Consider the following 23,817-nt stretch of genomic DNA (forward strand, 5'->3'; position numbering starts at 1 on the left):
GGGACAGCCACGTTTTTCTCTTTGTGGGACAACAAGGCGGAGAAAAGGGAGGAGCAACGTTACAGGGTTTGGTTTCTTTTAAAATAAATTGAATATATGTAATTAGGGAAGACAGTTTCACTTCTGAAAATGAATTCATAACAGATGTAACATTAATCCAGCAAAGTTTAAAATAATGCATTCTCCTAACCAACAACACTTTTACAGAAGTTTGTTGTTTCCAAATGCAACAAATGGTAACAGTGATGAATAAACAACTAAATATTTTTATAGTTGTCTGTACGTCATAGAAAACCATCTGGTCACAGTTATCTTCTCCTTTTGCTTTGAAATATCACTCAATAGTTAAATTTTTTTTCTTAGTTTATTATGTTTGTCTCTCATTATGTTATGCATGCTTTATATGTTCAAATATCCATATTTCTAGACGTGGTGTTGCTGCCAGTTTTAGTAGAAGGGTTCAATTATAAGCAAAAAAAAAGTTGTCGTCTAGTAAATGTTTTCTTTTTTGTGGCAATATGTGCGTGTGTGTGTGTGTGTGTGGGTGGGTGCTGTGACACAAAAAAGCCACACTGCAAGTTTTTTTCTGCTTTATTTTAGTCAAGCTTTTATTACTGACAAGACAAGCTTGGACACATGTTGATGTATGAAAACTGTAAAACCTTTATCCTCATTTCATTTAGAGTTCTTTGCATACCAACATGCTGTGTTCAATGTTTTCTTATCACGCACAACAGTGACATTTTCATCAGAGAGAGAAATCTAGTGACATTTGTAGAATTAATTACTGTAATTTATAAAAATTTATCACTCTTGTTTGGTGAGATACAACATTAATATTTTCTCCATGAGAAAAATCACAATAGTATGATTTTTCTTCGTTTTTTTTCTCAGTTGAAACATACATCTTAAAGTGTGCTTTTATTCACCAAGTGCTTCTTTGTATTGTTTTGGGGTTTAAATAAAATGATGTAACACTTAGGCAAAAAAATACACAGCAGCATCCCATAACTTGAAGCCAGAATAGCAAATATCTCCACCGCCACACTGAATTTCCCAGGAGAGCTCACATAAGCTGGAATGAATGTGATCCACACGGCGCAGAATATCAGCATGCTGAAAGTGATAAACCTGGCTTCATTGAAATTGTCAGGAAGCTTTCTGGCTAAGAAGGCCAATCCAAAGCACAACATAGCTAAAACCCCAATATATCCCAACACGGCCCAGAAGCCTAAAGGTGATCCAAGTGCACACTCTAGAATGATCTTCTCGCTGTAATATTGAGTGTTTTTGAATGGATGGGGAGGGCTGACTGTTAGCCATATTACACAAATCAAAACCTGTACAAGTGTGAGAGCTAAGACACCGACCCTCTGCTGTGGAGGGCCAAACCATTTCATCACATTGCTGCCAGGAATGGTAGCCCGAAAGGCCAACAAAACCACCGTTGTTTTCCCCAGAACACAGGACACACAGAGGACGAAGGTGATGCCAAAAGCTGTGTGGCGCAGCATGCAGGACCAATCAGAGGGCCGGCCGATGAAGGTCAGAGAGCACAGAAAGCACAAACCCAAGGAGAACAGCAGCAGGAAACTCAACTCAGAGTTGTTGGCTCGGACAATGGGCGTGTGTCTTTGGCAGAAAAATATCAGGCTTACAGCCACTGTTGAGATTGCACCAAGGAACGATAAGGTGACCAGCGTTATGCCCATTAGTTCTGTGAAGGTGAGGAACTCAACCGATTTTAAGTCACATCGGTTCCTCTCTTCACTGGACTTGTACTCAGGAGGGCATTTTTCACATTTCACTGCATCTGAAAGGATAAATACGTTTAGGCTGTACAGAGAACACATCTTCAAGTAAACCAGTAAAGTGCTGGCAGTGATTTTACCCAGCAGGAACACAATGAGCACCAGGGTAAAGGCTACAAATCCCACCGCCTCACTTGTGCTGTTGCTGAACTCCCCCTCAGCACAGACAATGCAGTCAAAGCAGCAGACGGGTTTGCCTTTGATGAACGCCCGACGAGTTCCAGGCAAACAGCTGTCACTGCAGATGGATGTCGGTACCTGGTTCACAGAGACAAAACGTAAAGCTGAAACGGTGTAAAAACAAACCCCCATTGAACACAGAGTATAAATTGACTCACATCAGGACTTTCTCCTGCCCAGATGGCTCTCACTCCAACTTCCATCTCAAATTGCTGACCTTCAGGTCTGGAGGCGTCGTAATAACCAATAGTTTCAAACTGTATGTACCCTGTCTTGTCCAGTTGCCAGTTCACCAGTCCGTAACGTGCAACGGGGTCACCAAACTCGTCGAAGAAAACATTTTCACCGGTTTTACTGGTGAAATTTACCTGCGTTAGGTAATGCAACACCTGTACAGGGGAAAACATGAGTTTTTCATGATTACAGCATCATTACTGTTTGGATTCGAGCACATTGTTGTTTTTGTTTCTGTTTACCTGCCATGGTTGAAAATTTTTCCTTTCAGCACAAGTATTGTTCTCAAAGGGCCCCTCTCCATCTTTGCAATTAAACAGCATGCTCAAAGCATGAGCAACAGCGTATATGGCTTTGTTGACATTATTCAACAGGCTGGCGTCTGAAACATCAGTAAAACGCGTCGTTACGTCCCGCAGAGTCTCTGCGCCGCTGCAGACTGAAATGCGATCCTTTGGGTGAATCCCTGTTTTGGGTGACAGGGTGCAGTCAAAGAGTGTTTCCCACAACTCAACGAGTCCCCGATTTCCCGGTGCGGTGGACGGTCTGCTATTGGTGAGAAACTCCTGCAGCCCAGGGATGTGAGCATTCAGTGCTGCGAAGCCCACGGCCCCCTGAACCACGGCGTAGTTCGCCTGAGAGGCAAAGTAACGATACGTGATCCAGCCTTCGCTTCCCACCCACTGCAGGCCTGTCACATTCTGAGCATGAAGCTCTTTCATGAGTACATCAAGATCTGTTGCATCTGCAAAAGCAACTATGACCTTAGAGGTGGATTTTCTGATAATATCCACGGCTTGTAGGAACGACTTCCTGGGGTCGGTTCGGTAGATGGCGACTGAATACTCAACGCACACGCCTTCCTTTGTTGCTGCTTCCAAGAAGCTGGCCATGCCACCATTTCCATAGTCATTGTTAGTTCGGATTGCTCCCACCCAAGTCCAGCCAAAGTGTTTCACAAGCTTTGCTAGAGCTTGGCTTTGATGAATATCACTCGGTATGGTTCGAAAGAAGGACGGATAGATTCTCCTGTCGCTGAGACACGCACAAGTGGCCGAATGACTGATCTGAAAAGAAAAACAGGAAATTAAAGTCGCATCATTCTCTGCAGTCAGTCAGAATGCATGAATGCCACTCACCACAGGAATACTGAAGGGACCCAGTGAACGTGCTATGCCTATCGTAGATGTGGAGGTGGTGTCCCCAATGACAGCATACACGTTGGAGAGGTGGCTACACAACCCTTCTCCGTTTTCATATGGATTCATTAGATTCAGCGATGACATGATAGACAGAGGTACGCTTGGGCAGGAGTCAAAGATCCTATAACCGAGTGTCACATCTGGCAGCAGTTCAGTGCTGTTGTTAATTTCATCTATCGCAAACATCATGGTGTACGCATACTGAAGCTCGCCTATTTCCAGCCTGTAAAAAAATCCGAAAAAGACATGAAAATCACAGGATGACAAAAGTTTCAAATTTACCGATAACTATCTTACCCTTCACACTGAATAGCTCCCGGGTTGACTGTGAGTGCTGGACTGACTGTGACCGGGTTCTGGTGGAAGGAGAAAATGCCTCCGATGATGATATCTCCCTCCTTAGAAAACTGAGACAGTTCTTTTGTCCCGTATATTTGACATGAAGGGTTTTCCCCTCTTACATCATCCACAAGAGAGAGAAGCAACAGGCCCACAACAGGCAGCATAATTCCTCACCTGAGTACTTAGCACATAAATACTAAGTGAAAGCGCAGGCAGAGTCTGACTGCTTTATAGGAGCGCATCATACCCCAGCAGGGTTGTTTCTGAATATTTTCATTGTCTCCACCAATAACGTTGCTTGTTTTGTCACGGACAGGGAAGCAGAACTTTAAGTCCTGCACGCTCTCCTGTAAATGCTTCTATAAATTAGTTTTATCATAAAAACATACTTTTAACAATTATTACTCAGGATGCTTGAATACATTCTTTCAAAAAAGTTTGCCAATTTTTTTAAGAGTCCACAATCTCTCTCGTTCATTCACTTTAGCGGTGATGTTTGCCACGCATGTGCTAAAATGTCTCACCTGAACATTGTTTAACTGTATTTTTTTATTATTATTATTTATATTATATGTTTGCCTGGACACAGACATGTGTAGTCATCAATAATTAATCTGTTTTAGATGCTAGGATTGTTTTGTGCAATTAACTGAAGAAACAAATGTAGGTTTATGATAACAATTTAAGCTACTTTTCCTTTTTTTTATTCTTTCGTGACACTTTGCTTTGGATGACTTAAAATTTTATGATTAATTTTCCAGCTCCTCTTTTCCAGACAGCAGAGGATGTCAGAGGAAATGTAATTGTAAAAGAAGAAGTAGACTTTTAAGACTGAGTGAGAAACTAGTGTGAACAGCTAATAGGACAGCTGTGCAAGACATCACAATAAAAATAAAATAAAATAAAAAAAACAGTTTTTTTTGTCTTTAAAACTCCTCCACCAGACGCAGACATAGCAACACGTCGTGCAATTTGAGTGTCAGACATTTTAAACTCTTAGATCAAGATTTCTGCTCAAAACTGGGATCAGAAAAGGACATTTCAACGACACAGATGTCTCTTATTCCATTCATCGGCGCTCACTTGGACACAAGAGCTTCAAAAAGATCACAAAGATGCGGTTCTCCTTTTTATGACTGTTTAATAAGTAAAGCAAAGAGTTTACAGCAGATCAAAGGACCCACCAACACCAAAACCGTCAAGCCCCAAAAAACTTTATTTTCAAATCAAGTTTTTCAATTATTCTGTACTTAATGTTGTGAAATTATTACGCCGATTGTACCGGCTGAATTCTGTTTTGTAATTCTGTGTCACTGTAATTTGTGCAAACTTTTCTTTTGTTTTTTCTCTTTTTTTTTTTTTGCAATTAGATGTTTACCTTTCTTTCCTGTTTCAACCTAAGAATTTTATAATGTCAAGGTGCTGTAATAAAAAAGTACATTCCCTGGTGTTGGGAGTCGATGTCACTTATTTTGCCATTATTGAGGCTGCTCAGTGTAGCTCAACAGGAATATTAGCAAGTAATGATTAAACGCATACTGGATGGTGAATGCATTTTTCTCATTGAGATGAATAATTAGTGAAAAGTAAACACAAAGAACCGAAGAAATTATGAAAGTCTTCAGAAATGTGGACTGTGTTACCACTGTATTTTTTTTGCTAAGGATTGTGTCGTCCCATCAAATGTTTTTTAGTATTCCTCTCAGGTTTCAGTAGTAAAATATAACATTTTGGTGCAAAAATGCAAAAAAGCAAGCCAACGCTGGAGGCCAGGATTGCAAATATCTCTACCGCTACAGTAAACTTACCAGGAGAGCTGACATATGCTGGGATGAATGTGAGCCAGACAGCACTAAATATCAGCATGCTGAAGGTGATGAATTTAGCTTCATTAAAGTTATCAGGTAACTTGCGGCCTAAAAAAGCCAAGAAAAAGCACAGCAGGGCCAGAAATCCTATATATGCCATCACAACCCAAAACGCCACAGTTGATCCTAAATCACACTCCAGAATAATCTTTTCTCTGGCGTAAACTGTGTTCTTGTGTGGAAATGGTGGAGCAAAAGCTAACCATGTCACACAAATAAACACTTGAATTAAAGTACACCCAATGACGCTCGTTCTCTGAAGTGGAGCTGAACACTGAGGAAACACATTTGCTGGTCTCTTAGCTTTAAAGGCCATCAGCACGGTTATGGTTTTAGCAAGAATACATGAGATGCACAGAGCAAAAGCTACGCCAAAGGCTGTATGACGGAGCATGCAGGACCACTCAGTGGGCTGGCCGATGAAAGTCAGAGAGCAGAGGAAACACAGAGTCAAGGAGAAGAGGAGCAGGAAGCTCAGCTCAGAATTACTGGCTTTGACGAGTGGCGTGTGCCGAAAGCGGAAAAACACACACAAGACCACGAGTGTTAAACTGGCTCCGCACAGCGAGAAGGCAGTGAGGAGGGCCCCCATAGTCTCTCCATATGACAGGAACTCAATCACCTTTGGGACACATTTGCTGTGGTCGACATTCGACCAGTAGTCCGCCGGACACCGTGAGCACTCTGCAGAATCTGATCAGGAAAAATGAAAACCGGAATGGTTTGGGTGTTCTACTATGAACATTTGCACTATTCATAGTAGGAACATGGAGGAGTACACTTGTTTTACTCACTGCTTGTGTTGCTGATCTCTCCAGCAGCGCATGGGACACAGGAGAAGCAGCAGATGGGTTTGCCTTTAATGATTGCTTTCCGGAAGCCTGGCAGGCAGTTCTCACTGCAGACAGACAGCGGCTTCTAAAACACCAGATCAATTCAACAATCAGTTCCCCAAAAATACATGAGCTGTGTAAATGAACAGATTTTAAAATACACTTGCTAAAAGCAATAACTTTTTATCTGTACCATGTTACAATTGCTTTGTTTTATGAAGTTTAACACTCAGAAACACTCATTTGTTTATACCTCCACAGACTCTGCGGCCCATGTGATGTCGACTCCATTCACGGTCAACTGGTTTCCATCTGGATGTGATGCGTCGTAATTTCCTACCGTTGCAAACACAACATCTCCTGCAGGGTTTCTCTGCCAGTTCACAAGCTCATAAATTGCTGCGGGGTCTCCGTTTTCATCAAAATACACGTTTTCTCCTGACTCTACAGTAAAATTAATGTCCTGGAGATATTTCACAACCTATCAATGTTGGAAAGAGGTTTATAAGCACAATTTTAGATGTATTCTAAAACAGCAGACATTTATGTAAAATGTTAAATAAATTTTTAACCTGTCGTGGCTCTGGACGGTCTCTTAAATCGCAAGGGTGAGTCACATTTTCACCACCTTGCTTACATTTCAACATGCTATGCAAGGCATGAGCAACGGCATACACAGCCTTGTACACGTTGTTGGATATCCTCAACTCTGACACATCTGTGAAAGCGTTATCTACATCTCGAAGACTTTCGGAGCCAGAACATAATTTTGTGTCAGCTGTACTGGACTGGAAACTGCACTCAAATGTTGCCTCCCAGAACTCTTTCAGCAAATTGCTCTCGGGTGCCTGACTTGGGTTCACCTGTAAAAGAAAGTCCTGCAGGCCTGTGATTTTTGCCTTTCTTATTGCAAAGCCCAGCGACCCGCTTAGTATGCCAGAGTACCGTTTCTTAGCCAGATGAGCAGATGTAATCCAGGATTCACTGCCGACCCACTGTAACTCCGTCAGGTTTTGACTCAAAGCTTCCTCCAGCAAAACATCCATCTCATCATAAGCCAGGAATGCAACCAAAACACTCGCTGTGCCTCTACGGATCACTCTGACAACCCTCTCCACATTCTCTCTGGAGCCAGTCCTTGAGACGGACTCAGAGTATTCGACACAAATCCCCTCCTGATTCGCGGCTTCGATGAAAGTTGCCATCCCATGTTACCGTAGTCGTTATCACTTCTTACTGCCCGACCCACGTCCAGCCAAAGGTTTTACCAGTTTGGCCAGCGCTCTGCTCTGGTAGTAGTCACTGGGAATGGTTCTGAAAAAGGAGGGATACTCCCTTCTGTTACTGAGACAAGCACATGTTGCAAAGTGACTAATCTAGAGGAAAAGAGAGTGACACAAACACATTAGCAAGTGCAGTGATGCTTTCTCACCTGCAATATTGTTATGTGTTTTTGTTTTGCCTGTAGATCTTGTGAAATATGTGTGACCACAATCTGATTTATTTGATAAGTTAATTTTGAACTTTCTTGAGTTGAGTCCCACTAAGCTAAATAAGTGTAAGCATTTACCACTGGTATTTGGAAAATCCCTGAAATTTGCAACATCACAATGGTGGTAGAAGACTCAGAGGTTCCAACTACGGCATGAACGGACGATTGGCCGGAGCAGTTTTTTCCAAAAGTCCTTCCCTCTCCGTTCATCAAACCCATTCCTGCACGTGTCGTAGGCAACGTGGAAGCGCAGCTGTCGAATATCTTATATCCAAGTGAGACATTAGGCAGTAGGGAGCTGCTGTTGTTAATTTCCTCAATGGCAAACAACATCGTTTGAGCAAAACGGAATTCCCTTAAGTTAATTCTGTAAAAAGACATGTTGAGGTTTGTGCATTTCGTCAGAGTTTAAAAAGCCAGTTAAAACAAAAGAACAGGAATCAGCGTACAAGTACCTGGAGCACGTTAGAGGTTCTGGTGACTCAGTCCAGGAGAGTAAAAGCTTTGAGATTTGGCTGTGTAGGGAAAAAGCTCCACCTATCACAATATCTCCCTCCTCAGACATCAGAGGAAGCTCTCGGCTCCCCAGCATTTCACAGAAAGCTGTTTCATCCTGTGCAAATCCTCGAGTACAAACTACAAACATCAGCATTATGCAGATGTTTATCCACATGTTGGGAAAAAAAAGGAAAAGACACAACATACAATCGCCTTTTCTCTCCGATTCACTGAAAATTGGGCTCTCTGTGAGGTTGTGCTTTATATTGGTGGAGATGATGATGGCAAAGGTCCTCTAATCCAATCAGAGTGACGATGATGTAAGCAACTTTCAATTCACTTGTTTTTTTTGTTTGTTTTTTTTATTGTTCATAATTTTTTCTACACTACTTCAAATCTATAATGTAGAAACACAGATTTTAATTATATTTCTAAATATATTTTATATGTTGTCTTTCAGGATCTTTTAGATTCTATGCCCTTTGAACCATTTGTATTCAATAACTTGAATGAATAATTTTATAAGCAATATTATTCTACTAACAGCGCTTGCATAGGTTGGATCTAGGATTATATAAATGTAACTTAAAATACAGAAGCCCACTCACCTCAGATTCCTCCATGCAAATGAAGCTAAAAAATGTTAAAATATTTATTCATATATGTCTGTAAATGTATATATAATGACAGAAAACGTTTAAAACATAAAATACTTAAAACTAATTTCATATGATCTAATCTGAACATAATTCCTCAGATTTTTCTGGTGATTCGTGGACATGTCACTGTTTCTGTTGTTTTAGTTTATTTTATGTTAACAAAATGTTGTGTTCATTTCACATAAACTTTTATTTGTGCATTCATGTCGAACAAAAAGCCTGACCCCCCCCCCAAGTTCATGTGGAGTCTGGTCTGCTATCAACTGTGCCACTGTGTGTATCATATTAGAAAATTCATACAAGACTGAAATTTCAAATTGATAACGTCCCCAAACTTTGTGGGATATTAATTGGCTGAAGTAATTATTTTGATAATTAAATATGAGATTATATACATTTCTTTCTGTTAGATCATGCCTTAGCAATACAATTTAAACATATTAATCTTTCATATGTATATGATGACAGCCAATAAGTGTAATGGATGCAATGTACTTAATATAATGTTATAGTCAAGAGGTTCCCAAAGTGTGGAGCGCACACTTTGGGAACTATATATAGTCAATCTACGTTGTTAGTATTTAACTAAAGTTTACTAAAGTAACTCTTTTGTTTGTAACACTCCAAATATTCTTTCATTGTGCTTTTGCCTAATTTCGTCCCATCAAATGTTTTTTAGTATTCCTCTCAGGTTTCAGTAGTAAAATATAACATTTTGGTGCAAAAATGCAAAAAAGCAAGCCAAAGCTGGAGGCCAGGATTGCAAATATCTCTACCGCTACAGTAAACTTACCAGGAGAGCTGACATATGCTGGGATGAATGTGAGCCAGACAGCACTAAATATCAGCATGCTGAAGGTGATGAATTTAGCTTCATTAAAGTTATCAGGTAACTTGCGGCCTAAAAAAGCCAAGAAAAAGCACAGCAGGGCCAGAAATCCTATATATGCCATCACAACCCAAAACGCTATAGGTGAGCCAAGGAAACACTCCAGAATAATCTTTTCTCTGGCGTAAACTGTGTTCTTGTGTGGAAATGGTGGAGCAAAAGCTAACCATGTCACACAAATAAACACTTGAATTAAAGTACACGCAATGACGCTCGTTCTCTGAAGTGGAGCTGAACACTGAGGAAACACGTTTACTGGCCTTTTAGCTTTAAAGGCCATCAGCACGGTTATGGTTTTAGCAAGAATACATGAGATGCACAGAGCAAAAGCTACGCCAAAGGCTGTATGACGGAGCATGCAGGACCACTCAGTGGGCTGGCCGATGAAAGTCAGAGAGCAGAGGAAACACAGAGTCAAGGAGAAGAGGAGCAGGAAGCTCAGCTCAGAATTACTGGCTTTGACGAGTGGCGTGCGAAAGCGGAAAAAAAACACACACAAGACCACGAGTGTTAAACTGGCTCCGCACAGCGAGAAGGCAGTGAGGAGGGCCCCCATAGTCTCTCCATATGACAGGAACTCAATCACCTTTGGGACACATTTGCTGTGGTCGACATTCGACCAGTACTCCGCCGGACACCGTGAGCACTCTGCAGAATCTGATCAGGAAAAATGAAAAGAAAGAAAACAGGATGACTCTGTAAAACGCAAAATAAGTAGCAGACTATAGAGCGCACCTCCCTATAAGCCGAAGTTAAAAAAAAAAAAAAACTGGAAATGTACAAATATAAGCCGCACTGGGCTATAAGCCGCTAGTATTTGCACTGCTCTAGGTTTTCTGCAAGAATGCAGGAGAGAGCTGTGTCACTGATAAATCTGCTATTAAGGATGCAGCCATCGCTGAACCAGTGGTAAGCCTACATGCACTACCACATCGATAGCCTTTAACTTAAAAGTAGCATCATATGAACTTCTTCGTGTGGTTTCCTTGATGAGGAGGTATGAGCTTGCCTGCTGCCAGCTTGTTCAAAGTGAAAATCAGCACTTTATTTTTTGATTTCCATGTTTGACTTGCAAAGATTCACTGTCTGCTAAAGAGCCCCCTGGTGGTTGAAGAAAAATCCTCAGAAAAGCGCACAAGCCTCATGGTTCAAAAAATGGGAAAAAAGTAGCGGCTTATAGTCCAAAATGTACGGCATAAGTTTTATATTGTAACCTGGGTTCTCTCACACAATTAAATTAAAAGCAGAAAGTAGAAATAGATTTTGTCGCTCACTGTTGGTGTTGCTGATTTCTCCTCCAGCGCAGGGAACACAGGAGAAGCAGCAGATGGGTTTGCCTTTGATTATCGCCTGACGGAAACCTGGCAGACAGTTTTCACTGCAGACAGACAGCGGCCTCTGGAACGAAAGCAAAAATTCAACCTGAAATAAGAAAAACTGACATGAACTTACTTTCATATGTAGTGTTTAATCAGATATGTTGATACGTTGAGGTTAACAATTAACAAAGGGCGGGAAAGTCTATAAAAGTTATGTAAAAGTGAATTTGTTTTCTCAACAATAGCTAAACTGCTAGACATTTTTGGGATATTTTGTCTTTTTCCAGTTAACAATCATTGCTTCAATTTATAATCACCAAATTTATCTTATTTCATTCAGTAAATGATGACACTTTAAATACAAAGTTGCTTTAAAAGTCCATTAAAAGTGGATTGCATTATTTGGTCAATATTGACCCTTTGAATGCAAAGTTCTATTAAAATTTGTACTAAACGCCCATTGAAAGTATCACCTCTGCAAGAAAAGTGTCATTATGTACTGAATAACCCTTCAAGACAACAATCATAAACATTCATGTTCGTGACAGATGTTATGTCAGTCTCATGCACACCCCTTCGAATCAAGTGTTACCAAATTATCTTCAACAATAGTCAAAAAATGGATTTTTACCTCCCAGGATTCTGCGGCCCATGTTATTTTCACGTTGTTCATGGTGAACTGGTTCCAGTTTGGTTGTGAGGCATCATAGTTCCCTACAGTCGTGAACACAATGTCTCCTGCATGGTTTCTCTGCCAGTTCACCAGATCATATGTTGCTGCTGGATCCCCATTGTCATCAAAGTACACTTGCTCCCCAGACTGTAGTGTAAAATTTACCTTCTGGAGCTGTTCTGCAACCTGTCCACAGAGAAAAACAGAAACAACAGCACACAAACTTACAAAAAATAACATACAAAAGACCTGATATTTCAACTAAGTAACACAAGCAAACTAAACAAAACAACAAAACAAAAGCAGCCATTCATTTTCCAAGGTAAGCTTTCACCTGTCTTTGTTCTGAATGATCTTTTAAGAAGCACGAGTGCGACACTGAGTCACCACTTGGTCCACATTTTAGCAAACTATGAAAGGCATGAGCAACGGCATACACAGCCTTGTACACGTTGTTGGATATCCTCAGCTCTGACACATCTGTGAAAGCGTTATCTGCATCTCGAAGACTTTCAGAGCCAGAACATAATTTTGTGCCAGGCGCACTGGACCGGAAACTGCATCCAAAAGTAGTTTCCCAGAACTCTCTCAGCAGGCTGCTCTGGGGTTCCTGACTTGGGTTCACCTTCAAGAGAAAATCTCGCAACCCTGTGATTTTTGCCTTTCTTATCGCAAAGCCCAGCGACCCAGTTAAAATCCCAGCGTACCTCTTCTTAGCCAAATAGTGTGCTGTGATCCAGGATTCACTGCCAACCCACTGCAACCCAGTTAAATTTTGCGTCAGAACTTCCTCGAGCAGAACATCCATTTCACCCTGGGCCAGGAATGCAACCAAAACACTCGCTGTGCCTTTACGGATCACTCTGACAACCCTCTCCACATTCTCTCTGGAGCCAGTCCTTGAGACGGACTCAGAGTATTCGACACAAATCCCCTCCTGATTCGCGGCTTCGATGAAAGTTGCCATCCCATTGTTACCGTAGTCGTTATCACTTCTTACTGCCCCGACCCACGTCCAGCCAAAGTGTTTTACCAGTTTGGCCAGCGCTCTGCTCTGGTAGTAGTCACTGGGAATGGTTCTGAAAAAGGAGGGATACTCCCTTCTGTTACTGAGACAAGCACATGTTGCAAAGTGGCTGATCTATTGGAAACAAAACAGACAAATCAGAAACCATAAGAATTAAAGTAACAGATTTTATCTGGTATGATAAAAGCTCTGAAACTTCTAGCTCAAATCTTATGTTCTTCACAACAAACAGCCGAAGCCTGTAAAGTGCATAATTCAGAGACTGAGGTCCAGACAAAATTCAGGGAGCAAAAACAATCTTTAATACATCTGCAGACAGAGAGCAAAAAGTACACTGCATTAGGCGACAAATCATTCTGCTCTAACAAACTCAGAGTTGCATAGTTGCTTTCTTCACCTCTCTCTGCTAACAGAGGCAGAGACTCAATCTTCGAAGACCAAACAAAAGAAACAAAGGAAAACAGATAGAGCAGTTCAACCTTACACTCTCATTCACTGTAATGTCTACGGGATGCGAAAACTAAACACTCTATCTCCATGCAGGGAAGGCCACAGGAAAAACAGCAAGTTCCCAAATAACCCGTCTGGGAAACTTCAACAGACACATCTTGTTCAATTAGTTTGTACGCCCTCTGAAGCGGCATGAAAAAACAACTTGACTATGCTACATATGATGCAAATAAAAGATTTTCTCTTTAAAGAAAAATCTACTTCACAAGCCGTACCAAAATTACATCTGAGAGCAGCTATCTTAGAATTTTTATTTCCAGGATATAAAATGTCATGAAGATAAATTAGATTTACCATAGGTATTTGGAAAACCCCGGAAATCTGTTGCATTGCAATTGTTGAGGAGGATTCAGAGGCTCCGATGATGGCATGAACAGAAGAACAGTTTTTACTCCAGGTGTTTTCCTCTCCGTTCATCAGACCCATCACGGCCCATGTTGACGGAAGTGTTGAACCGCAGCTGTCAAATATCCTGTACCCAACTGTAACATCGGGAAGCAGTTCGCTGCTGTTGTTAATTTCTTCAATGGCAAATATCATCGTTTGCACAAAACGAAATTCTCTGAGATTGATCCTGAGAAAAGAATGTTTTATTTTCGATGACATGAAATCAAATTGCAGAATAAAAGTTTGCTTTACCTGGAGCATTTGAAAGGTTCTGGTGTTTCAAATTCTGAGAGTGAGGACATTGAGATTTGACTATAGATGGAAAAAGCCCCACCAATAATGATATCGCCTTCCTTCGATAAGAGAGAAACCTCTGGGCTTCCGTACATCTCACAGGTACTGTCGTTCTCCGCCTTAAAGAATCGCAGAATGACAATCAACAGTGATATTACGCAAATCCAGTCACCCATCTTTGTTCAGACTTCTATGAGTGTTTAGGTGATTTCTTTCTGAAAGAGGATGGGCTTTGTACTTATACACATGATGATGATGATGATGATGATGATGATGATGATGATGATGATGATCCTCATCGAATCATGTATGTCATGATTCATTTACATTTGATGTGACATGAAATATTTCCAAGGTGCTACATCAAGAATAGCATTACTTGTTATAGATTTATTTTTACATATTTATGTAAAAAAAATTATGTTATTTAGCAATTTTTCCGTGACAACCTGATAGGATTCAATCATGACTCTATGAGTCATTGTAAAACCATATTTCGAAAAGCATGCTTTCTTTTAGACATACGTACGAGTTTTTCGAAACATATTTGAGGAGGGGTTTTTGTTGTTGTTTGTACTTTTCTTAAGCTTTTCCACTTTGCCTTTATCACACATTGTAACATGAACAGATTTAGTCGATTGCATTGAGTGCAGGTGTGTTGTGAAGTCAGGGACTTCACACAAAGTGTGCTTTTCGCATTGACTGCGTCCTTATCTCTGATGAGTGACTAAATGAATAGCGTAATTGCAGGGGCTATGGAAAAACAAAAACAAAAACAGAACACAGAGCTATTTTTAAATCTACTGACCTATCCAGGTTCCCCTGAGAAAACAAAATCAAAATTAACAGTTTGACATGTAACCCTCCATCCCTTCCATGTCTCAAAATATGATAAAACGATGCCAAAGGACTCTTTGTTTAAAAAGCATTTAATCGTTTTCATCCACTTTTTATTGACAGGCAAAACATATTTACACTCTTTTTTCTGATGACCGAAAAAATCCAGCTTCTTCAAATGTTCCATTGATGACGTTCAGATTTATTTTTTTGTGGTGAGTCCTACGTCATTGTAAAAAGAAGTTTCAAGCTATTCTTTTCAGATTATTCCCTCAACAGATTCTCCATTAGATTCATGTCAGGACTTTGTTTAGGCCATTCCAAGACACTGCTATTACTTCCAGTCGGAGGAAATATCTTTTTGTAAAATGAAAACATTCCTTCAACCTAATTTTGCCAGAGGTGTGGATTTCTTCTGGCTTGGTGTATCTATTTTCCTCTTTGTGTAACTCTATGGCTGTGAGAAAGTCAGAGTTATTCAGCAAAAGCAGATAGTTACCCATCATCACTCCATGCTGTAGTTAAATAGAGGAACAAAAAAAACTGTTACTGTGTTGTTTTATATTTGACACTGGTTTTGTAAAGTATTCTAATCTTTTGAGGCTTTAAGGTTGATTAAAAAAAAACATTTTTTACTGTTTAATAATATTTTTTTTACAAAACAGATAGAGAGATATAAAGTTTTTTTTTTATAAAAGAGGACCTTCAACTGCAGCCAATTGTGAAATAATAATAATAATAAAAAAGAAAGTATTGTGTACATTAGAAAATATAGTACGTTTTACATAACATAAGATATCTATTCATCTTATTTGTGAAAAGATATACAGTCCCTATATAACATAAAGAAACTGCCAAATTTGTAAAAGCTAAGAAAAGACTATGTTTCATAAGAAAATGACTAGTGTTGTGTTTTTCCCAGCAGGTGTTTCTTTGTGTTCAGCTTAGGCCTCAGGACAAGGATAAAACATTTTGGTGCAAATATACAAAACAGTATCCCATAACTTGACGCTAGAATAGCAAATATCTCCACAGCTACCGTGAGATTTCCAGGAGAGCTGACATAAGCTGGGATGAAGGTGATCCAGACGGCACAGAAAATTAACATACTGAAGGTGATGTGTTTGGCTTCATTGAAGGTATCTGGCAGCTTCCTGGCTAAGAAAGCAAGGACAAAACATAGCAAGGCCAGGAGTCCAACGTATCCCAACACAGCCCAAAAGCCAACAGGTGATCCCAGAGCGCATTCAAGGATGATTTTCTCCTTATAGTAATTCATATTTTTGTAAGGAAAGGGGGGATTTATTGTTAACCAGAGGATGCAAATTATGACCTGTATAAACGTGAAAAACAAAACAGTGAGTCTCTGCTGTGCAGGCCCAAACCATTTCATCACATTGCTGCCTGGAAGTGTGGCTTTAAAGGCCATTAGAACCACGATAGTTTTCCCAAGAATACAAGAGATGCAGAGGACGAAGGTGATGCCGAACGCTGTGTGCCGCAGCATGCAGGACCACTCAGTGGGCTGGCCAATAAAGGTTAGAGAACACAAAAAACACAGAGACAAGGAGAACAGCAACAGGAAGCTGAGCTCAGAGTTGTTTGCTTTCACCAGTGGAGTGTCCTTGTTGACTAAAAACAGTGTCGCTACTATTAAAGTTAGCACAACACCGAACAAAGTGAAAAATATCAGTATCTTGCCCATAACTTCAGTAAAAGAGAGAAACTCAATTTCTTTTGGTAAACATGCATCTCTGTTTTGATTGGACCAAAATGCTTCAGGGCATTTTTTGCAGCCAATAGAATCTGTAATAAAAATAATGGGGTTTTTTTTGTTATTGCAGTTCAATAAGTCGCACTCTAACAATATTTACAAATGACTGTATCATTGCTAGTTTCAACATAATACACACACTGTGGCAGGCAATTTGTGTGCACATTTTACTGCAATTTGTGTCTGTTGTACCTGTCGTGTTGCTAAATTCTCCAACTGGACACGGCACACAGTCAAAGCAGCAAACGGGTTTTCCTTTTGAAGGACTTTATGGGTTCCTGGTCGACAGCTTTCACTGCAAACTGACACAGGTGGCTGTAATAATAAAAACATGATTAAAGAAAAGGACTTTGTGAAATATCTTTACAGGTGTAATGAGATTTTTTTGTCAGGAAAAATCATTACCTCTTTTGTCCCCCCTGGCCACATAATGGCGTCTGTGTTAAGAATAAACCTCTTGCCAGACGGTAGTGAAGCATCATAGTAGCCAACAGGTCTGAACTGAACAGATCCATCTGTTCCACGTTGCCAGTTCACCACCTCATACCTGGCAACGGCAGCTCCAGTTTGATCAAACCGCACTCTGTCCCCATTCTTGACAGTAAAGTTCACGTTCTTTAGAGCCTCTACTACCTAAAGAGCAATCAATAAAACTTATTTCAACATTATAGTTTTACACCAAGAGTCCAAACAATACAGGAATAATGATTTATTCTTATACCTCCCATGGCTTAATTTCCATTGTTTTTCTACATCCTTGTCCCTCTGAACATTTCATGATGCTGTGCAGAGAATGTGATATGGCATAGACGGCTTTATAGATGTTAGTGGAGTACCTTAGCTCTTCCACATCATCATCCTTATCGCTGAGCTCCATTAAATCCTGACTGGCTCTGCAAGGGTTTTGACTGGTCTCCATGTTTGCCTCATTGCACAGGAATTCAGTTTTCCAGAAATCTCTAACTAGAAAATCCTCCAGGCCACTGATATTGGCCTTTTGCACTGCAAAGCCGAGTGCACCTCCCAGCACACTAAAGCTGGTGGGAGTCACAAGGCTGTCCGCAGTGATCCAGGCCTCCACGCCGATGAACTGCCGTCCCGTGATGTTGTGGAGACTCAACTGCTCTAGCAGGTTATTCATTTCCATATGGGCAAGAAAGCCAACAATCACTCGAGCTGTGCTCTTTCTGATCACTTCTACCACCTTCAGTAGTTTCTCTGGCTCTGCTCTGTCAAATTTCTCTGTGTACTCCACACAAACTCCTTCCTCTTGGGCCGCAGAAAGGAAGATGGCCATCCCATTGTTGCCGTAATCACTGTCACTGTTGACTGCTCCGACCCAGGTCCAGCCAAAGTGTTTGACAAGCTGTGCAAGGGCACGGCTTTGATGAATATCACTTGCAATGGTTCGAAAAAAAGAGGGATACTCCTTCCTACTGCTCAAACACTCGCATGTGGCAGAATGACTTATCTGTTGACAGACAAACAGAACAGTAAACTGCACAATAAAGAGCAAAACAACATAAAAACTGATTGAGATCACTCTTACCATTGGAATTTGAAATGGTCCAGTAGTGCGAGAAAGGACAATGGTTGAAGAAGATTCAGACTCTCCAATAATTGCATGAACTGCCGACTGACCAGAGCAGCTATTTCCCAAAGTCAGCTCATGGCCGTTCATCAGAGCCATCGCTGCACGCATCGAGGATAATGTCGACCCACAGTTGTCATAAATTCTGTATCCAATTGATATATTCCCAAGAATATCCTCATTTTTATTAATTTCTTGAATCGAAAATATCATTGTCTGAGCAAAGCGAAACCCCCTTAGGTCAACACTGAGAATAGAAATCACAATGCAAAACTCTGTTCACAAAGACAAAATGTTGATGCAATATTTTATACACAGTTCAGAATTACCTAGTGCACTCCAGTGTTGTTGGTCTTTCTGTAAAGGAAAGTGAAGGTTGTGTGATTTTGCTGTGGATTGAAAAAACACCTCCAATCGTCACATCTCCATCTTGAGACAGAAGAGGAAATTCTGGATGTCCCCGTATCTGGCAGAGAGAATCAGGCTCCCAGATGGCATTGGATGCAAACAGGAGGCTGATAAAAATAAAGACTCCTAATACGGAGGACATGTTTATCTTGGTGTTTCCTTTCTGGGAAGAGTCTCATAAGTCAATATGGTTGCTTATTAAAGTAGCTGGTGACAAGACTATATTTTCATCATCCAATCAAAAAAAAAAAAAAGTGGGACGGCTGTGACTGGAGCTCGTCATTGTGTTGTCTGAGAATATTGTTCTTTGATAGATAGTGCATAGAAATTTGGTCATTTCTATAATACGCTATCATATAAGACAGTGTTGAATGAAATGAATGCAACTGAAGCAATGTTTAAGTTTTTCATTTATTGTCTTAATGTACACTTTCTGATAAATTAATTCTCACACAGAAAGTGTTAACAATCAACTTTAGTGAATCACTGAGATCCTTCTGCATCCATAAAACAAACCAGATGTGATGCATGCTTCAAAGTGTCGATGCGGTGATTCTTCGGGAACAAAAGCTCTGCAGGCCAAACTTCAGGTGAACAGTTAAGATTTTATTTCAAACTTCAACCAAACTCAGCGCCACCGAATCTTGAGGAAATCTTGTCCCAATCGTAGAAGATTACATGACGACCTCTGGAAGCCCCTCTTTTTTAGGGAACTTGATAACAGGACACAACACCATATCTGGTTCCCCCCCACACAACATATGCATTGTACAGAATTATTACTACATGCATGCTTTCCACCTCAGTTCCTCTTAGTACCTGGTGCCACCTATCACCTATTTATGCGCTGGAATCCATTTGTTTAGACTCAGTGTCTCCAGATTATCGCCCAAGCGCACCCCAAAGTCCTATTGTGTGGTCAGACACTACGCAGATTTCCCACCTCAAGAGCGCAAAGCATAATAGACTATTTACAATATAAATCTCTACCACTGGGGTAATAATCAAAAAACCTGTTTTCAAATAATCACAGAAATGCATTATGACATTATGTTCACTTCAGTGTATCTTAAGGTTTTTATTTATCTTCAAAGATCGTTGTACCTGTGAATATATGCTACATTTTTACATGAAAATTGGTCATATTGTTTACATTTTGTAAATAAATATACAAGTTTTAAGACATAATTGAATAAAGTGGAGTTTTTTTAAGCTAAGGAAAGACTATGTTTCATAAGAAAATGACTAGTGTTGTGTTTTTCCCAGCAGGTGTTTCTTTGTGTTCAGCTCAGGCCTCAGGACAAGGATAAAACATTTTGGTGCAAATATACAAAACAGTATCCCATAACTTGACGCTAGAATAGCAAATATCTCCACAGCTACCGTGAGATTTCCAGGAGAGCTGACATAAGCTGGGATGAAGGTGATCCAGACGGCACAGAAAATTAACATACTGAAGGTGATGTGTTTGGCCTCATTGAAGGTATCTGGCAGCTTCCTGGCTAAGAAAGCAAGGACAAAACATAGCAAGGCCAAGAGTCCAACGTATCCCAACACAGCCCAAAAGCCAACAGGTGATCCCAGAGCGCATTCAAGGATGATTTTCTCCAAATAGTACTTGAAGTTTTTTAAAGGAAAGGGGGGATTTATTGTTAACCAGAGGATGCAAATTATGACCTGTACAAACGTGAAAAACAAAACAGTGAGTCTCTGCTGTGCAGGCCCAAACCATTTCATCACATTGCTGCCTGGAAGTGTGGCTTTAAAGGCCATTAGAACCACGATAGTTTTCCCAAGAATACAAGAGATGCAGAGGACGAAGGTGATGCCGAACGCTGTGTGCCGCAGCATGCAGGACCACTCAGTGGGCTGGCCAATAAAGGTTAGAGAACACAAGAAACACAGAGACAAGGAGAACAGCAACAGGAAGCTGAGCTCAGAGTTGTTTGCTTTCACCAGTGGAGTGTCCTTGTTGACTAAAAACAGTGTCGCTACTATTAAAGTTAGCACAACACCGAACAAAGTGAAAAATATCAGTATCTTGCCCATAACTTCAGTAAAAGAGAGAAACTCAATTTCTTTTGGTAAACATGCATCTCTGTTTTGATTGGACCAAAATGCTTCAGGGCATTTTTTGCAGCCAATAGAATCTGTAATAAAAATAATGGTTTTTATTTTGTTATTGCAGTTCAATAAGTCGCACTCTAACAATATTTACAAATGACTGTATCATTGCTAGTTTCAACATAATACACACACTGTGGCAGGCAATTTGTGTGCACATTTTACTGCAATTTGTGTCTGTTGTACCTGTCGTGTTGCTAAATTCTCCAACTGGACACGGCACACAGTCAAAGCAGCAAACGGGTTTTCCTTTTTGAAGGACTTTATGGGTTCCTGGTCGACAGCTTTCACTGCAAACTGACACAGGTGGCTGTAATAATAAAAACATGATTAAAGAAAAGGACTTTGTGAAATATCTTTACAGGTGTAATGAGATTTTTTTGTCAGGAAAAATCACTACCTCTTTTGTCCCCCTGGCCATAATGGCGTCTGTGTTAAGAATAAACCTCTTGCCAGACGGTAGTGAAGCATCATAGTAGCCAACAGGTCTGAACTGAACAGATCCATCTGTTCCACGTTGCCAGTTCACCACCTCATACCTGGCAACGGCAGCTCCAGTTTGATCAAACCGCACTCTGTCCCCATTCTTGACAGTAAAGTTCACGTTCTTTAGAGCCTCTACTACCTAAAGAGCAATCGATAAAACTTATTTCAACATTATAGTTTTAAACCTAGAATACAAAATATACAAGAGTAATGGTTTATTCTTATACCTCCCATGGCTTAATTTCTACCATTTTTTGACATCCTTGTCCCTCTGAACACTTCAAGACTGTGTGCAGAGAATGTGATATGGCATAGACGGCTTTATAGATGTTAGTGGAGTACCTTAGCTCTTCCACATCATCATCCTTATCGCTGAGCTCCATTAAATCCTGACTGGCTTTGCAAGGGTTTTGACTGGTCTCCATGTTTGCCTCATTGCACAGGAATTGAGTTTTCCAGAAATCTCTAACTAGAAAATCCTCCAGGCCACTGATATTGGCCTTTTGCACTGCAAAGCCGAGTGCACCTCCCAGCACACTAAAGCTGGTGGGAGTCACAAGGCTGTCCGCAGTGATCCAGGCCTCCACGCCAATGAACTGCCGTCCCGTGATGTTGTGGAGACTCAACTGCTCTAGCAGGTTATTCATTTCCACATGAGCAAGAAAGCCAACAATTACTCGAGCTGTGCTCTTTCTGATCACTTCTACCACCTTCAGTAGTTTCTCTGGCTCTGCTCTGTCAAATTTCTCTGTGTACTCCACACAAACTCCTTCCTCTTGGGCCGCAGAAAGGAAGATGGCCATCCCATTGTTGCCGTAATCACTGTCACTGTTGACTGCTCCGACCCAGGTCCAGCCAAAGTGTTTGACAAGCTGTGCAAGAGCACGGCTTTGATAAAGATCACTTGCAATGGTTCGAAAAAAAGAGGGATACTCCTTCCTACTGCTCAAACACTCGCATGTGGCAGAATGACTTATCTGTTGAAAGACAAACAGAACAGAAAACTGCACAATAAAGAGCAAAACGACAGAAAAACTCATTGGGATCACTCTTACCACTGGAATTTGAAATGGTCCAGTAGTGCGAGAAAGGACAATGGTTGAAGAAGATTCAGACTCTCCAATAATTGCATGAACCGCCGACTGACCAGAGCAGCTATTTCCCAAAGTCAGCTCATGGCCGTTCATCAGAGCCATCGCTGCACGCATCGAGGATAATGTCGACCCACAGTTGTCATAAATTCTGTATCCAATTGATATATTCCCAAGAATATCCTCATTTTTATTAATTTCCTGAATAGCAAAAATCATTGTCTGAGCAAAGCGAAACTCCCTTAGGTTAATACTGAGAATAGAAATCACAATGCAAAACTCTGTTCACAAAGACAAAAAGTTGATGCAATATTTTATACACAGTTCAGAATTACCCAGTGCACTCCAGTGTTGTTGGTCTTTCTGTAAAGGAAAGTGAAGGTTGTGTGATTTTGCTGTGGATTGAAAAAACACCTCCAATCGTCACATCTCCATCTTGAGACAGAAGAGGAAATTCTGGATGTCCCCGTATCTGGCAGAGAGAATCAGGCTCCCAGGTGGCATTGGATGCAAACAGGAGGCTGATAAAAATAAAGACTCCTAATACGGAGGACATGTTTATCTTGGTGTTTCCTTTCTGGGAAGAGTCTCATAAGTCAATATGGTTGCTTATTAAAGTAGCTGGTGACAAGACTATATTTTCATCATCCAATCAAAAGAAAATGTGGGACGGCTGTGACTGGAGCTCGTCATTGTGTGGTCTGAGAATATTGTGCTTTGATAGATAGTGCATAGAAATTTGGTCGTTTCTAAAATAGGCTATCATATAAGACAGTGTTGAATGAAATGAATGCAACTGAAGCAATGTTTTAGTTTTTATATAATTATTTTAATGTACATTTTCTGATGAAATAACAGGACACAACACCCTATCTGGTTCCCCCCCTCTCAACATATGGATCGTACAGAATTATTATTACATGCATGCTTTCCACCTCAGTTCCTCTGCAGTACCTGGTACCCAGTATCACCTTATGCACTGGAATCCATTTTAGGCAGACACAGTTTGTCCAGAATATCTCCCAAGCCCTCCCCAAAGTCCTATTGTGTGGGACTTTGGTGTGTCCCACACAATAGGTATTATGCAGTTTTCCCACCTCCAGATATATAATATGAATCTCTGTCACTGGGGTAATAATCAAAAAACCTGTTTTCAAATAATCACAGAAATGCATTATGACATTATGTTCACTTCAGTGTATCTTAAGGTTTTTATTTATCTTCAAAGATCGTTGTACCTGTGAAAATATGTTACATTTTTATATGAAAATTGGTCATATTGTTTACG

The 23,817-nt window shown here is 40.5% G+C and overlaps 2 protein-coding genes and 2 pseudogenes across 2 annotated transcripts; all 4 read right to left on the reverse strand.

Annotated features, from left to right (window-relative positions):
* Nucleotides 1–908: 908 nt before the first annotated feature.
* On the reverse strand, nt 909–8,554 carry LOC129369730 (uncharacterized; annotated as a pseudogene).
* Nucleotides 8,555–9,769: 1,215 nt separating this feature from the next.
* Nucleotides 9,770–14,394, reverse strand: LOC129369870 (extracellular calcium-sensing receptor-like). The gene is made up of 6 exons (XM_055045530.1): nt 14,177–14,394; nt 13,832–14,111; nt 12,335–13,141; nt 11,959–12,186; nt 11,283–11,406; nt 9,770–10,665 (listed from the first exon to the last, which is right to left on the reverse strand). Exons 1-6 carry the CDS (start codon nt 14,392–14,394, stop codon nt 9,770–9,772), a joined length of 2,553 nt encoding a protein of 850 aa, XP_054901505.1.
* Nucleotides 14,395–15,956: 1,562 nt separating this feature from the next.
* LOC129369731 (extracellular calcium-sensing receptor-like) lies at nt 15,957–18,970 on the reverse strand (annotated as a pseudogene).
* A 1,103-nt stretch (nt 18,971–20,073) lies between these two features.
* Nucleotides 20,074–23,010, reverse strand: LOC129369866 (extracellular calcium-sensing receptor-like). The gene is made up of 6 exons (XM_055045527.1): nt 22,865–23,010; nt 22,494–22,782; nt 21,666–22,415; nt 21,353–21,577; nt 21,139–21,262; nt 20,074–20,978 (listed from the first exon to the last, which is right to left on the reverse strand). The coding sequence occupies exons 2-6, from the start codon at nt 22,746–22,748 to the stop codon at nt 20,074–20,076; spliced, it is 2,259 nt and encodes a 752-aa protein (XP_054901502.1). The 5' UTR covers nt 22,749–22,782; nt 22,865–23,010.
* Nucleotides 23,011–23,817: the final 807 nt, after the last annotated feature.

This window comes from Poeciliopsis prolifica, unplaced genomic scaffold (genome assembly GCF_027474105.1).
Source record: "Poeciliopsis prolifica strain line A6 unplaced genomic scaffold, Auburn_PproV2 SCAFFOLD022, whole genome shotgun sequence".
In the NCBI taxonomy this organism is placed as follows: domain Eukaryota; kingdom Metazoa; phylum Chordata; class Actinopteri; order Cyprinodontiformes; family Poeciliidae; genus Poeciliopsis; species Poeciliopsis prolifica.